Genomic DNA, 16,623 nt, shown 5'->3' with positions numbered 1-16,623 from the left:
CTGCAATTCTTATTTTTCTTTTAATTAAAAAATCAACAGTGGTAGCTCGAGGAGACATAGACGAAATACAGAATCAAATATTTTTTTCTGGAGCATGTATCATCGTAATAAGAGTATAATACGCTACAATCTGTACAGGACATTTTATACATTGGGAGAAATATTTCGCTTATATTACGATCTTGCTTATTTTAATTACACTGCTAAAAGAAATGCACTTCATTTGGGCGCGTAATGACCATTAGAGCGCGATGCATTTTTCGCTTTCTCTATATTTGCTAATGGATACTCTTCTTTCGCGGCCTCTACATCCAGGTTTGGGAACATTCGCATTAGAACAGCCACACGTCTCGTATGAAGACTGCAATTTAAACAATTTTCCATATTATCTTTAGATAAACCAGACTACTCAAGTTGAACGATAAAATACTGTGCGATACGAACTTGCGCAATTTACGTTTCTGATTCCAAATTTTCTCCCTGTAGAGTCGCAGGAATTTCTGCACGGCAAATCCTTGATAACCGAATTTGTGCGTTTCATTCCATTTTCTATTGGCAAACTTTGGCATAGGGTACTGTCTCAAACGGTAATAGTATCGAAGACCTGTGAAGTTGAATCCGTTGTGAAATCCATGTTTCGTAAATATACAGGGTGGTATATTTAAATATCCACCCAATTATATTTTATGACAATAACATTTGTTTTGAATACAATGTAGATGGTATCGCAAAGTGAATGCTTTGCAAATGTTATTTTTTTCTGGAGTTTTCAAGGTCATCGATATTCTTATTCTTGTAAATGTATATTTCTTTTCCTTGCGTATTCTAGTTGGCATTGAAACGCATATAGACATATTAATAACTAGACTGCGGATGTTTGTGCAATTTTCAATTTTTGTAGACAAATTTGAAGAAAGTGGTACCAAATAAAATTCTATTTTCACTGATGATAGCATTTGTAGATTCAAAATAAATAAACATTGTACTAAATTCTGTTGAATGTAATATTCCAGCATTTTTAGACAATTCTTATAAGCCATATAAATGCATAAAGATCCGTAGTCTATTAATAATATATACATAACTAGACAGTGTGGATCTTTATGCAAAATAACAATTTTCTACCTGATTTGCAGTCAACTGGGGTGAACTAGAATTTTAATTTCTTTCTTAATATTTAATTATTTAATGTTTTTTTAATTAATTTTTTAATTAATGTGTCGAATTACACCTATTTATTTTTGTTATAAATGCATAAAATCTGCTGTCTATACATAACATATAGATACAATATTCATTTCCATCGCAGAGTTAGATCCGCAGTTTAGTCATTGCAAATAAAGAAGACGACCACCCTGTATACAGACAACATATTATACCTATGGGATTGTACACCAGTTTGCCAGGTCTTTCTCCGCTTTCTCCAGTTTCAAGCAAATGATATGCCTTATTCCTCTCACGGACCACAGACTCTAAATTAGACATACTTTCTTCGACCTTGTCAATCCTCTCGGGATTAGGGAAGTACTCATACTTTACCTTATAGGCCGCTTCCATAGTTAACAGCATATTTCGTTCTTTCAATAACACAAACCTAAATAGTTTAAACGCACATGTAATTGTATGACACCTGTCATTGTATTTCCAAATTACTCACCATAATTTATGTAAATCCTCATTGCTCTTCAACCTTAATTCATCTTTTTTCCACGAACGTCCCACTTGTATTTTAGGCTTTCCCCAATTTTTCTCATCATCGAAAAATTCCATCAAATCATTTTTCTTGGATGTGGTATGAATGAATGTGTATTGAAAGGTAGGTATCCTAAAATGTATGAAATCATTTTACTTTGTGCAACATAAACATTGAGTCTTGAAGAGTATTTTAAGGTTAGGTTAGAAAGTTAAACTTTTCTCGCGAATATAACTTTGATAAAATGTAAATTACGGTTAAAAACGGCAGCTAGTTTTATGAAAATGTTAATAGATTTCGTGAGACCAACTTCGCGTGTATGTCAATCGATGAATAAACAAATATACGGTAGAAGTTGTTGCCTGTAAGCACTCCATTTGGTAATTAAAACAATAACGTAAAAGTATGCAACGGACCTTCGAATGTGTATCGCAGGAGCAATTGAGTTGCTAACTGAATTGCAAGATAAATTTGCGAATAACTTTCTTACATTATTTACACTTTTCGAGATATGTATGGCTTTTGTGAGCGCTGCCATTTTGTATCTGGAGAGAAACACAGTTGATGAGGCTGAGTGCTGAGGCTTGAGGTTGAGCATATGGTTGAGTGTGGTTGAGCCAGTTGAGCATACATGTACATCAATGTACATACAGTGATGGGATGTACATACATATACCACATATACTGTGATATAGTATATACAGTCACGAAAATATTGGGACACAATATAATTTTCACAAAATAACTAAGTCAAATTATGTTAAAGGTCAGTATAAACTATGTATTTCTAAAACACGGCTTGTTTCTTATTAATAATTGCTTTAGTAGAAGAGGAGAATCTAAAAAATGCAAAATTTTATGTCACGAAAATATTGGGACACGTTATTGGTTCAAGTTATAAAATATAAAATTATACCTTCCGTATAATTACTTAATATTTGTTGGGTATCTCCTTCATTTTGTATAACGATGCCTTAGATTTGTCATATTAATATAATCCTGCTTTGCAAATAATCCTTGCTAATTTTACGCCATTCTTCTTCTATCCTGTTTTTTAAATTCTTCTTTATACATAGAAGCATTACGAATTTAAATTTGATTTTAATAAAAACTTTGTCACAAATATAGTAATAATCTGTGGCTGAAATAAACGATGGAAATCAAATCGACTTGTATTGTAATAATTGTAATATTTATTATCACAAACTATGAGTTAAAATCGTACACAATTATGTAAGAAAAATTAATCATGATGTTTATAATTGTTTCCTTCTCCCTAAATAATTTCATGGTATGGAGACGATGTTCGTTCAATATGGTTAGAAAAAAAAATCATTCGATTCTACACTGTTACAAATATAAAAATTCGCTGCCACACAAATACACATTAACTCTAAGGATCGTCTAATCTCTGTAATCGTCGCTGTTTACAGTAAAAACAGAGGATCTTCTCCTATCGCTTACAATTTCGTGGTTTTTATACAATTAAAAGTTTCTCTCTCGGATATTCCAGTAGAAAATTATTTACCCAATATAGTCTATCGCCGATAAACGGATCAAAAAAGTCGATCGAAGGCACCTTTTTTGTTTCTTTTTTTTTTCATTAATTATACTTACAATTACATAAAAATTATATTGCTTTAATGCACTACTATATACACTGGTGATCTAATGTTATCGATACATATGAGTTTTCCATTGTTTTGCCTTTCCTCATGCATATTACAATTTAAGGTGCTCGTATTTCGAAAAATTTTTCGTAAAATATATCTGTATATATATATAGGTAATTATTTATATATATATATTTATTTATAAATTTGCTTAAAATGTATATAAATTGAAGCTACAGTTCAGAAACACATGTCGCGACAGATACTCCATATATAACATAATATTCGTTGGAATCGCATTATTTTGGAATGTGTTGCGAACAATGAAAATTTCTTCTATAAATCGCGTGTTATCCAGAATTTTGTTCGTTCGCGTGTATCGAACGAACTGTAGCTTCGACAGGCTAGATCGGAACTTGTTTGTTCGATGATTTCTCATCAACTCGATTTGTTGATTTCTTTAACACATTGCTCTCTCATGTCGCGGTGTTTTATTATATATGTATAATGTATGTATACCTCATATATGTATAAACAATTACTGCGGTTCGTGTAACGATAAAAAAGAATTCTTAAACAATAACAAGATATACCACATGATACTAGAATCACATAAACGCTCTCGATACCCGGGTTCGAAGGAGTAACAACTCTCTTGCCCGTTTCTCGACGACGCTAAAAACGGTTCACTACCAACACGGGAAAACGTCGCGGGAACGTTTCCGTGAAGTCAACAAAAAAATAATACCGGTCTCCTTTCCGTCCTTTTTCTCTCTACTTTGTTGTTTTGTTTCTCGTTTTATCGTTCGCTCGTTTGAAACACCTCGGGGAAATAAAATCTTACGAGAAAGTATGTGTTGCGGAGATCAGTTTGGTATTTTCACGGGCAAACCTCTACACGACAGAGAATGTTCCGAGCTCGTTTTCACGCTTCTTTCTTATATGTATATAGTTACGGATCGCTGTACGATAAACCGTGCAACCTGATTAATTTTGTTCTCGAAACAAAACGATCTATACACTCTTCCCGTTAGGCGCAAGTATCCACAGCAATTCAATGTTCTCCCCGTTCTCTTTTCGTGTTCCAACACCTCGTCCTTCTCGATTGTTCTTCGCTTTCTTCTCATGATGCATTTCGAAATTGTTTTCGGAGAGTGAATTGCTTCGGATTCGTTCTTAATCGGTACTTATTTGTAATCGTGTCCCTACTTAATACATGTTAAAGTCACGTTTGCCATTCCTGGATAGTTTGTATCCTACTTTCCGAGCGACGCGAGTTTCCCTTATTTTATACGTATCATGTGTTATAGTATTATTTTCTTTGCTAGTATATCACCGATGGTAAACGTACCATGACTGCTTGCTTGGCTCACGCGACTCTCCTAAACGCACGTGGTATCTGTGCAATGATTTTGGTCACCAGATTCGTTGACAGGGTTCGCTCACATTATCGCTAATTCGAGGACGGTATTTTGAACACATCGTGCGAGGTCAATTTTGTGTGAAATGCTTCCTTTATTACGATCAACCGAACGAAATCGGGGTGTACAATCTTCCCTCGCATAGTGTCACTTTCGTCTCTACGGATAGTGTTACTTTTTTTATGCGCCATACTAATACTAATACTATTACGAAACCTTTACCAACGGATTGGTAAAATTTTTCCGATTCAAGCGAGACTAAACACGCGGTCTTTCTCTACGTTCGGCTAACATCAAAGAACCTACCTTTACGCTTTCTGAGCCTCCATACCTCCGAGGTAGTAACACTATGCGAGGGAAGACTGTAATTCGATTAGAGCGAATAAGATTCTTGCATACACAGAACTAGTGGTCTCTGCGAGAGGTTCGAAAATAAAAGAGTAATCGATTCAGGACTATATAGACACGGTCGCCTCGCGAATTCTCTAAAATTAAAAAGAGTTCGAGTGGTCATATCTCACCGTCATCAAAAATAATCAGGATGGACGAGTTTAGCGCAAAGTTAAGAACAATGAAACACCGAATGTGACTTTAGTTTTCTTTTTTTTGGACGAACGGTTTCGTGATCTGAGTCCGTTCGAGAAAATCTTTTTGTTTTTCCTTTTCCTGTTCTAGAACTTCGCCGCGCTAACGGGTTCAATTGCCATCGATTCGGGGAACAATGCGACAAGCTGAGTATACTTGTTCTGATTAAAGTCGATGGAAACGGATCTCACGCGTTCTGTTATGGCAATCAACGGGCGCGACGGTCGCGTCATTGCGGACAAATGGTCTCGTGCGTATAAAACCTGGTACAGTTTTACATTTAGTAGGAAATTTGGTCCGACAGTTCTGTACTAACTGTTGACTGCGTTTCAAGTGCAACGTCCGATCACATGTGAATCGTTGCAGCCGTGTAACGTGCCTCACCCCTTCGCCAACTCCACTGGCTTGGTCGGTACTGCATAACAAACGAACATAACAATTCGGTGTTAATCGAGTCTTTGATAAAAATCCGCAGTAGGGTAAAAGCACCGGTAATTCACCTCGTATCAGCAGTTGACCATTTTTCAGGAAAACGTGAAAAATAATGTTTCTAGACGTAATAATCTTCCGAAAAAGGTGTGATAGATAAATATACTTTCTCATATCAATTAAGGACAAGTAAGCCACGAAACATTTACTATTATTCACGCAGAACATTTTTCTGAACTGGTCAAGTATTGGTTGCTTTTACGGCGATGACCGGGATGGATTCTTACCCTGATTAACATTTGCCCGGACGCACTGTGAGGATTGCGATAAGCGTATGCACCCCAGCCGACTAAACCTACGACTAGACCGACCACCATCAGGATTCCAATGATTCCAGAGACTCCCATGTTCATGTTGCTGGGTCGAGCTTTAACTGTATTTCGTTTGAAATAAAAGCATTAGCGTAAAATCAACTTTTCTTACAGAGAATTTCCCGGATATCTACTCGATGGAACGGAAATCAAGAAGCAACTTACTCGACTTGATGCTGTGCAAGGCCATTTCATGAACAGTGACAGTCTCCTCAGACTGCATGTGCACAACGTGGTTGAAATCTTCTTCGGGTTCTTTGTACGCGGTGGTTCGCAGCGGACAAAAGTCGACATCCTTGATCTTTTTGACCTCGCAACCCTTCGACAACCAATCCTGCCGCGACCTGAACGTCCCTGTGCTACATTGGTTCAGTAACGTACACCATTTGCAGTCGAAGTCGTTCAGCTTCGTCAAGCAGTCCTTGCAGTTGTCTATCTCCAGACAAGTGGGCAACGCGCTTAGGTAGATCACCGTCCAGTTTCGAATGTCCTGGCGGTTGAAGTTCACACGATGGTACTCGTAGATCGTCTTTCTGCGAACAACTGCAGACAAAATGGATCAGTTCGATGTCTCAGATGAATTACTAAGATGGATTACTCAGTAATCATTACTGAGATGAAGAAAAGCAAGAGGCTCTCAGCAATGGTTTTGGTCCTGGGTGCGATTATGCTTACAGAACACTATTCTGTCCATGATGTAGGCGTCGCTGAGGCCAACTTTAACGGGGTGCGCCGTGTCCTCGATCATCTTCACCATCAGAGGAATCACCGAGTAGACGAAAACGATGTTGCCGTTCTGATGCAGAGTCACCTGGAAGGTGAACGGACCGGCATCCGGTTTGTCGTGCAGAATCACCTTCTCCCATTCAACCGTGAACGCCGTTCCTGCAATTGAACGTCGTCGATTATACTTATCGTCCCGAGCATGGGGGTTTCCTGCGTCGAACGCGATACAGTGATTACTAGGCTGCGGATTTTACGCATTTATGACGAAATTTGAGTAGGTGGAACGTGAAACGCGAGATAGATAAAAGGAATTTAAAAGTGTCGATACATTGTTAAGAAATACATTTTTATTGAATTTCAGTACCTTATGATTAGACTGCGGATCTTTATGCATTGATAGGAGAGTTGAGTAGATGAAATTCAAAATTGTAGGAAAATTTTGAAAATTGAAAATGTCAATGTATGGATTTCTCATCTGTTCAAATAACGTTCAATTTGGATTCTATTTCTTGCAATCGTCGCAGACAATTTTTATTTTGCATAAAGATCCGCAGTCTACTTATGATTAACGCAGAAAATGTTTATTCTGCACAAAGATCCAGTGATCACTATTGTCATTGTCGGACACTCACCGTTGTCAGCGTACTTGACGAAGCTGTCGTTCGACAGACGTGTGTCGAAATTCGCCATCAAAGGGGCGATGTACTGTGTGGCGGCCAGCCAGCTGTGAACGTACTCGCCGGTGTACAGGAAACCGCCGGTGGCGATGGTAATATTGCGCACTTTGTGCCCGTAGAACGGGAAATCGAACTTCAGCTTGACCGTCTGCACAGAAAAAAGAACACGTGGTCTAAGTGTCAATGTTTACCGTAGAAATACTACTCCAATTTAACACTACTCCAATACTAGTCCACATTTCGTGTTAATCGTATGTATTAGGTCGTACGGAGAATCATTTCGTTTTCTCAAGGGAAAAGGAAAGCCAATTTTGTACTATTTAGAATAAGTTTTGTAACATTTTGTTCTCTTTTTTTATTTCTTTTTAATATTTCAAAATATTGTGTTACAGAAATCCTCCGATCTAAGCGCGGCGGATCTTCCCGATCTAAGCCTGTTCGCCAAGTCGCATGAAAAATAAAGTTCTTCTAAGGGTTAACATTCACGGTCATTTCAAGGCCATGAGTGACAACCTTTGTAAGGGAAACCTTGCAAGCTACAGACCTCCTTAATAGATAGAACTTACTGTGGCTCGGCGATGGCTCTGGCTGAGCAGATTATTGACCTTCAGATCCGGATGATTGTCCATATCCACCCAGTACTTTTTTCCCATGGCCTCGCTGATGCTGAACATGCTGCTGTTATAATATTGGTGCGTGTCGTTCTCCATTTTCGTAATGTTGTGCTGCAACAGGGTCTTGTTCGTCAGGTCGGAGAATTTCTCAATCGATATGTCCCCGATATTGGTGTCGGATTCGTCATCGTCGTCCGCGGCCTCGCTTGTTGTCTCTGTCGAAACCTTCGCCGAGGTTTTGCCTGCCTCCGGTGTTCTCTCCGTCGCGTTTGTCCAAGTCTTCGGCATGAGCACCAACCTCCTGCCGTTTGACCCGACCTGTATCTAAAATTACAATTAATATAAAAAAACGTAACTCCGAAGATTCCCTCTTCTACAAGTTAGCTTCTCCCACTATACACTCCACATACTTCCCCTAAAATACACGTGGCACATGAACTATGTAGTAAGATATTAAGGGGGTAGACTCGTTTCCAGGATTGCAAGCGTGTGAGATGCGCCTTCTCATTTCTCGATAATGCAAAGATGGGGTTTCATGAAAATAGCTACACGCGCAGCTTTATGCTTCCGAATAATGCTAATTACGCTTCGTAAACGTAAAAATGGGACTTTTGAAGAACACAGCAGTCTTCTTTATCCTATAGAATGCGGCATGCGCCTTCTCATCTCTCGATGATGCGAAGATGAGGTTTTTCAGTAGTCGAAAGCTCTAGATAAGAAACCAATCTCGGCTGCAGTCGCCTCCAAATTTCCTATTTTTACGTTTAACACTAAACCTACAGAGCCTTAAAAGTAACTGGTACATGTTCCCTTATAAAAATGACAAGATTGATTTTAAGCTTGACTCCAAATAAGAATGTACTTACTAGCCGACGAATTTAAGACTCTACTGCGCATCTGAATCTAACGGAACTCGTTCATTGGCTAATCCCCCTACTTGTACTTCGTCGACCACGCGATCATTGGCTGACGCCAACAATTTTATGGTTGACGCGCAACGAGTTGGGCAGTACAAGTACATTCTTATTTGGAGTCAAGTATATTTGGACTTTGTGCGGCCCCTATTGTAATACGTGCGTGCTCTACTAAAAATATCTATATGGATACTAACCGGTATCAATACTCTCGCCGAAGTAGCATTGACAGTGGATTGCCGAAGGGCGATGACGTTCGTATTATCCTGTTTGTTCTTGGACGTCGTTAGAGCGGATGAAACAGTCGTCGATTCACCGGTGTCCGTCGAATACGACACGTTCGCCGGCGTGTTTCGAGTATCGATAGCTACTTCCGGTTGCTGTTGTTGTTGCTGCGGTGGCTGTTGCTGCGTCTGTTGCTGGTCCGATTGTTGTTGAGGTTGTGGCTGCGGTTTCGGCTGTTCGGACGTCGACTGCTGCAACGTGGAGGCCGGTGTCGGCGTGTATGGTTCCTGGGGCAATGCTTTCGATGTATCGAGCAGACTGTCTTCTGCAGCGCGACGCTCCCTTTCCAGCTCTTGCTCCTCGTTATCGGACACGAAGGAAAACTCGATCGATCCATCCTCGGCCAACGAGTGTCCTCTCGAGTTGCCCACGTCATACTGATAGTAACGGTCTGCAAACAATCGAACGAAGATCATTCATCTCTGCTGGTAGATTGTATAAATTGCTAAAAATTCAAATGTCGCGTGGGGAAAAAGGTTCAATTTCATGTGCATAGTGTAAGAAAGATTACAGTGGGTGTACAAAGTATTCGTACACCTTTTAAGAACAAATAACTTTTTCAAAATTGGACCCAACAGCTTGAGTTTTCTCGAGACGTTAGAAGGATTAGTTTACTAGCTAATTTGTAAATAATCTCTTTTTAAATTGTTATTGGTCGCAATTGCGAAGGAAAAAAATAAAGGTGACAATTTTTAAATGTTTGTGCCTTATGGGCATTGTAAGATGTAAAAATCTTTGAATTTGGGGTTTGCGATTCATTTAAATCGCAGATCCTTACAATTTTTGCTATTTTCAATCAATTATATTTCATAACAACTTTGATCGATTTCGATGGAACTTTGTATATGTATATAACTTACTTAGACCTACCAACGGCACCTTCTAAATTTTCATTACACAGGCACAGATAAGAAATTTAAGAGTCTCTACTTTTTCAAAAAGAACTTTACTTCGTAATTGCGAATCAGAATTTAAAAAAACATTATTTTAGTAAAACCCGAGCTGTTGGGACCGATCTGGAAAAAGTTATTCGTTTTTAAAAGGTGTACAAATACCTTGTACACCCACTGTAGTATAAAAAAGATTACATAGAATAAAAATCTTCTAGGTTGGAAGATATGTCTTGATTTCGGAATTAAAATTGCTTCGAGTCCAAAGGGATAGACCTCACGTGCTTTCCCTTCAAACTTATGGCAAGCCCAACCGACTCATCTCGCCGCCGAGCAAATGAACAATTCAACAAATTCCCCGAGCGCCTCAAAGGCCTCGAAGTTTGCGCCGGAGCGGATCAACAGAGTAATTTTAGGTTCGATAGCCGAGATAACTTGGGAATCGATCGACGGGTTTAAAAGCAGCGATCGAATCGCGGTTCGGGTTAGAGAAAGACGCAGAACCGGCGGCAATAATTTATTTGTTTGGACGTCGGCGAGGCTATTTCGATTGCAGACACTAGACGGCAAGTGGCCGGAGCGCCGCGAATTTCCATCGCGATGATTATTCAACGGCAGCCGAGCGACGATCCGAATCAATTTATGGATCGCATACTCACGGAGAGGGTCGACGGCTGGTCGTGTTGTGCCTGTGCCAACCGGTCAGTCAGTGGCCCAGATCAGTATAAATTCGAGATCGTCGATGCCAATGTTTCCCCATTAACCCGCCACCTCTTCCAACCGGCTAGACAATTATCTTTTGCTTCTCAAACAATCAAGTTTTGTGTGAAGGTTGAACCTTTTTTTAGCTTTCGATGGAGCGTCAATACTTGGACACACGTGTTCAGCAACGCTGTACAGGGTGTTTGAAAATTATATGTCGCGACCTTTAGACAGATGGAGATTTGTTACAAAAATGGACCGGAAAATTGTCCGTAACATTGAATCCGAAGGTGAAAATTGGTTTTTATTGCATCCTATACTACTGATCGCGACGAACAAAAGTCTCAAAGGAGCTACAGGTCTCAATTCAACTGTTCTCTTAACCCCTTGACTGACAATATCGTGTCTGACTCGTGACAGAGCCTAATAAATATGCATGTTATTAATAGACTGCGGATTTTTATGCAATCATGAAGAAATTGGAGGGGTAAATATAAAACAGTAAGAGATTAGGAGAATCTAAGAATATTGTTATGATATGTTCAATGTAAAAGATCTGGTACCAAAGGACTGAAATTTTTATGTACCTCCTAGTGTCGTTGCAGAACATTTTTATTTTGTATAAAGATCTGCAGTCTAGTTATTATATATATATATAACTTCCTTTAAATCGAAATCGAATTCTATTTTGGTAGAGCTATTGGAGAACATACAGTGGCCAAAATTTCTATAAGTCATCTTCACTTTCATAGATATTTTAAAAATATCACCATTTTTGTTGATTTATATCGTATCTGGTCTTGTGCCTTGTTGACACTCGGATAGAGGGACTGTGCACTCTAGACCGCTATGTTTACTATTTACGTTTGTTTTGATTTCTTTCTGTGTGGTGGAGAACACGAGTGCGGAGTTTCTATAAAGTCACTTACAAGGGAAGGACCTCAAAAGTGTCCGACTTCGATTTTGATAATTTTTTGTGAGACGATGGTACATGGATCCCTAATTATGTATGCAAAATATTAGGTGTAGTTACTCAATAGTTTTAAAGATATGGCTAATGAAACTTTGAAAACTACAGTTCAAATCGTGGTGTATCAACAAGGTATGAAAGTTTAATTGTTTATATCTTTAAAACTATTGAGTAACTACACCTAATATTTTGCATACATAATTAGGGATCCATATATCATCATCTCACAAAAAATTATCAAAATCGAAGTCGGACACTTGGGGTCCTTTCTTTGATAGTGTTTCTTTGTATCCTGAGCGGAAAATTCCAAATATTCTAAAAGTATTAGTTGTAGAACTCGTAGAAATCCTGTTTGTTATAATTTGATTCACGTGTATTACAATAGAATGCCGAGAGGAAAAGTACTAACAAGTGAAGAAAAAGCTTCAATCGATGCTTATAAAGATATGGGCTGCTCTAATCGTGCAATTGCTAAGAAAATTAATCGGTCATATACTGTTATTAATAATTATATCAATTCACGTGAAAATTACGGGAAAAATTATTTTAAAGGTGGTCTGTCTTGATTTCGCACGGGCACAAAACACAGTGACTTTAGAGAAATTTCGGTGAGTGTACAAGCATACAATAGATGTAAATGTTCTCCTTTCTTAGGAAATTACGAACTGCAAGAAAGTTCTAATCACTGAAACCGTGAAATAAATCGTAATGTAAGGAGTTGAAAAACAATTTTAACTGACATGTGCTTTTTCCACCTAGAATGGCCATTCGGTAAACTGTGCGCTCGTGACGAGCCGCGACCGGATAAAGCAATAATTGGCGATACGACATATACTCGAGAATGCACGAAGCTTGACGTCACTGCAAATTTTCATACACCGAAAGCCGGCTCGGTGAAACACGTCCAGAGCTCTCCGGATCGTTGTCCGTCCCCGGCCCCAAACGGCCGACAATTTGTTTGAGCCTCGTTCAACTTTATCCCGGCTCGTAACAACCGTCGTCGTTTCCAACCGAAACAATATTTTCGCTCCACGCTCCAGACAAATCGGCTGATGGAGCCGTCGCGACGTCGAGACAATGATAATTGCACCGCGCTTTTCATCCGTTTCCAGCATGATCGTTCCGAAAGTACCGTAGAAATCTCGGGAAAGTCGAGACTTTCGACCATCTATTCGCGAAAGTGATCAGTAGACTGCGGATTTTTACGCAATTTGCAATTTTTCATCTGAAATAAATGAAAATCGTACTAAATTCTGTCGTATTTTATATCCTAGCATTTTTTGAACATTTCCGGAAGCCATGATTGCATAAAGATCCGCAGTCTAGACCAGGCCTGGCCAACACGTGGCCCGCCGCGCCGCGCCGGGCGATTTGATATTTCTATTGAAACTTTTGTTTCTCGTTGTATGTATACAAAAAATATTAAATAAATTAAGTGTCATTGTTATAATGCGCAAGTGCGACTACGAACTCCAATTCTATATTTGATATCTTTGATATAATTGAGTTACAGTGCAACAAAGAAATTTTTGCGTCCACATCAAAAATTAATTTTGACTATACTTATGTTACATCCGTGAGATTTTCCAACTTAAGATATTTTGCACAACGAGTTGTAGGTGCTTTTGGATACACATATGTTTGTGAAACATTTTTTCGAAGATGAAATTTACAGAGAATTCATCACGTGCTTCATTAACTGATGCCAATTTAGAAAACCAGCTAACAAAAGATGTGCAACGTCGAACGTAAATATAGATTTACAACAATTAAGTGAAAGAAAGGATAAACAAATATCTCATTAATTAAGACTCGAGAGTTAATTATATTGAATCACAGTATAACAATAAAGTTTTATTCATTTTGTATTTGTATTACATTTTTTGAAATCATGTCTAAAGTGCGGCCCGCTGTAACGTTACGCGTCATCAAAGTGGCCCGTGAAACTGGTCTATTAGACTCTAGACGTACCAATCACTGAAAATGTTTATTCTTCGAAAAATGACGAGCCTAGATTTATTTAGATTTTCTGCAATTTTGATTACAATGTCATTTCAATTAGGGTTTGCAATCCTGAAATTTCCCACGTTTCTGAATAATCGTTGTTAGGTTCGATCTTCGAGGTCGACTCGCAGAGGAGTCTCTTCATTCACGAAGAAGAGGCTCATTCTCACGCTTGTCCCCATATCGCGTCGAAACATTTGCATACCCGTTGCACCTCCGATTGTTGCCTAGCTTCTTCCTCCTTTGTGAAGATGCGAGTGGCAGGAAGTGAACCGGTGCTGCTAATTGCTCGGGTTACGCGTGTTCATTGTTTGCTTTCCCAAAAACCGAAAAAGTCACGCTGAAAGAGAACTGCCTGGCGATCAATGCAGAAAACATTCATCTTCCAAATTCGTTGTCGAATGAAATAAGATAAAAATTTAATAAATTCATTTCAATTTGGCCAATTCGATATAGCTGGAGACGGAATTCGCAATCGCAGCGAAACAGGATCCCGGTGTGTCGCAAACCGGCGTGAAATTTGCCATGACGCCGGAACGGTGTCGCCAGTTGAACTCCAAACGGAGCTCACATATTCCCCTCTTTTTCCCCTTCCACTATCCCATTCCAGCACCGTGCGCACACTCCACCAACGTGCCCCAATAAGATCGTACGTTGCGCACGCGCAACGTGTCACATATTACGACTCTGGCCATCAGAGAGGGGGTACCTAATTCCCCTAGATTTCCTCAGTCTGGCGATAATGCGCCGGAAGGAAGTTCAGCAATCATTTTGCTACGATTAACGGTCGAATTTGTCGCGACGCGATAACGAATCACGGTGTCGCAATCATGGTTGTTTTTACACCCGCTGCGTTCTGTCACGATCCGCTATTGGTTATCAAGGAATAGTCAGCAAAATATTCTACCAGATATTCTTACGAAAAAAAGCTAATCACTAGACTGCGGATGCTTATGCAATTCTCAATTTTTCTAGGCAAATCTTAAGAAAGTGGAATCATGTAAAATGTTATTTTCAGTGGTGGTAGTAGCCTTTGTAGATCTGAAATAAATAAAAATCGTACTAAACTCTGTCGAGTTTTAAGTTCTAGCACCTTTTGAAAATTTTCAATGCATAAAGAATCTTTCCCTAGAGCTGCGGAAAATAGCATTTTAAATAGTAAATATTCCTATTTATTTTAAAACATGTGTACGACTTTGAAAATAAAATATTTTATTTGATGCTGTAATTTGTGAAAATAAAATATTTTATTTGATGCAGTAATTTTTGAAAATAAAATAATTTATTTGAGGCAGTAATTCTGACAAAGATCCGCAGGCTGCTAATCACGAAGCGATACTCAAGGAAAATTAAATTCATCAATAACAGAACATTTGTCCGCGGGTTTTCCTCTTCGAGTTGATTGTTCGCGAAGAGGAAACAGCTTTCTACTGTTCGTAGCTTACCGTTTTTCTACTTGCAGACACGAGAAAACCTTTCAAAGTCGATTATCTCGAAAACTTGTTTCCTGTTTTCTGCATTCGCCACTTGCCTTTGCATATCTGAGACTTCGAAGAGATTTATGATAGCTGGTCTCAAAAGAAACATTCCCAGTGATTAGAGCGATAAAGTTTTCTGTAAGATCAAGTTTGAACGATCGAGACTGTTGGTTCATGGTACATTGTCGTTGGTAGCTGGTCACATGAAACACGAGCGAAGTTGGGCCGACTCACAATTACAACTCATTATGCTATTCGGGTAATTAAACGCGAGGTCGCTGCACCGGTTTAGCATGCGGCTCTGACTCAGCGAAACTATTTTTGTTTTTCTGCCATTCATGATTATTTTCTACTGTTTTCCCGCAAGAAATTGTGCTGCATTGTTCTACAATTTTCCAAAAATTCTATCTAATCCTGACAATTAAAAGGTATAGCCGGATAAGATGGTGAAAAGTGCCCTTGAGCCGAATTATATGACCGATGAATCATTCAAAATTTCAACCCTATATCTCGATCGGGAGGATAGTTATGGGATAAAATCGAAAAATCAATTTTTCGCCTATTTTCCCTAGTTAATGATTTCTAGAAATTCTGAGAAAAATCCGACACATGTTAAGCACTCGAATACATACTCTACAATTCGTTACAGATTTTTAAATTGAAAATCTTGCTTGTAAAAAATCGAAAAATGCAGATATCACATGGAAGTTCTAGAGTGACCACATTCATATTTTTAAGAGCACTTTATTCGAGGTGTATCATAAAAGCATAAAATCCTATTGATAACAAAGTTCGGTGCTACGGTCTTACGGCAGCGTTTGAATGATTTAAACAGCTTTCGGAAAGATGCTAATTGTCTATAATTGTACTCATGCACTCACGATGATTCAGGACAAATTATTCGAAACAATAACGCGTGAGAAGAGTGTCGGAAAGGCTCTGCAACGATAGAACCGCGAGCAGAACGTCGAAACGTTCCTGGAACGTAGACGCTAACATTATCTCTGCTTAAGAATACTCGTGAGCGATTGTTCCGAGGCCTGTGATTGCAAACAGAAGGTATGCTTTTTATTGTATGTAGATAATGCATTCCACGCACCGAACGATCCACGTCGAAAAGTCCTTGGCCGTGGATAGACGACGACCACGTCTCCTCAAGCAGCGATTCGTTCAAAACGCCATTGTTCAAACGTCGCTCGGAACACTTTGGATCTCAAGGACCTACTCGGTTGATTCTCGACACGTTCTCGA

The 16,623-nt window shown here is 38.9% G+C and overlaps 2 protein-coding genes across 2 annotated transcripts in view; both read right to left on the bottom strand.

The window, feature by feature from the left end:
* Position 1: 1 nt before the first annotated feature.
* Mrpl47 (mitochondrial ribosomal protein L47) lies at positions 2-2,288 on the bottom strand. The gene is made up of 5 exons (XM_076422527.1): positions 2,110-2,288; positions 1,658-1,825; positions 1,380-1,594; positions 445-604; positions 2-361 (listed from the first exon to the last, which is right to left on the bottom strand). Exons 1-5 carry the CDS (start codon positions 2,229-2,231, stop codon positions 220-222), a joined length of 807 nt encoding a protein of 268 aa, XP_076278642.1. The 5' UTR covers positions 2,232-2,288; the 3' UTR covers positions 2-219.
* Positions 2,289-2,863: 575 nt separating this feature from the next.
* The window catches only part of L(1)g0289 (plexin domain containing lethal (1) G0289), a 37,529-nt gene continuing 23,769 nt past the window's right edge, over positions 2,864-16,623 (bottom strand). The window contains exons 2-8 of the mRNA XM_076422500.1: positions 9,241-9,719; positions 8,082-8,453; positions 7,471-7,663; positions 6,788-6,997; positions 6,278-6,655; positions 6,029-6,174; positions 2,864-5,727 (exon numbers count right to left, since the gene is read on the bottom strand). Of these exons, the coding sequence (XP_076278615.1) occupies positions 5,659-5,727; positions 6,029-6,174; positions 6,278-6,655; positions 6,788-6,997; positions 7,471-7,663; positions 8,082-8,453; positions 9,241-9,719 (1,847 nt within the window). The 3' untranslated portion in view covers positions 2,864-5,658. The remainder of the gene's footprint in view (positions 5,728-6,028; positions 6,175-6,277; positions 6,656-6,787; positions 6,998-7,470; positions 7,664-8,081; positions 8,454-9,240; positions 9,720-16,623) is intronic.

This window comes from Lasioglossum baleicum, chromosome 4, assembly GCF_051020765.1.
Source record: "Lasioglossum baleicum chromosome 4, iyLasBale1, whole genome shotgun sequence".
Taxonomy (NCBI): Eukaryota; Metazoa; Arthropoda; class Insecta; order Hymenoptera; family Halictidae; genus Lasioglossum; species Lasioglossum baleicum.
Note: the sequence above shows the minus strand (reverse complement) of the source record. Positions and strands in the feature narration are given on the sequence as shown.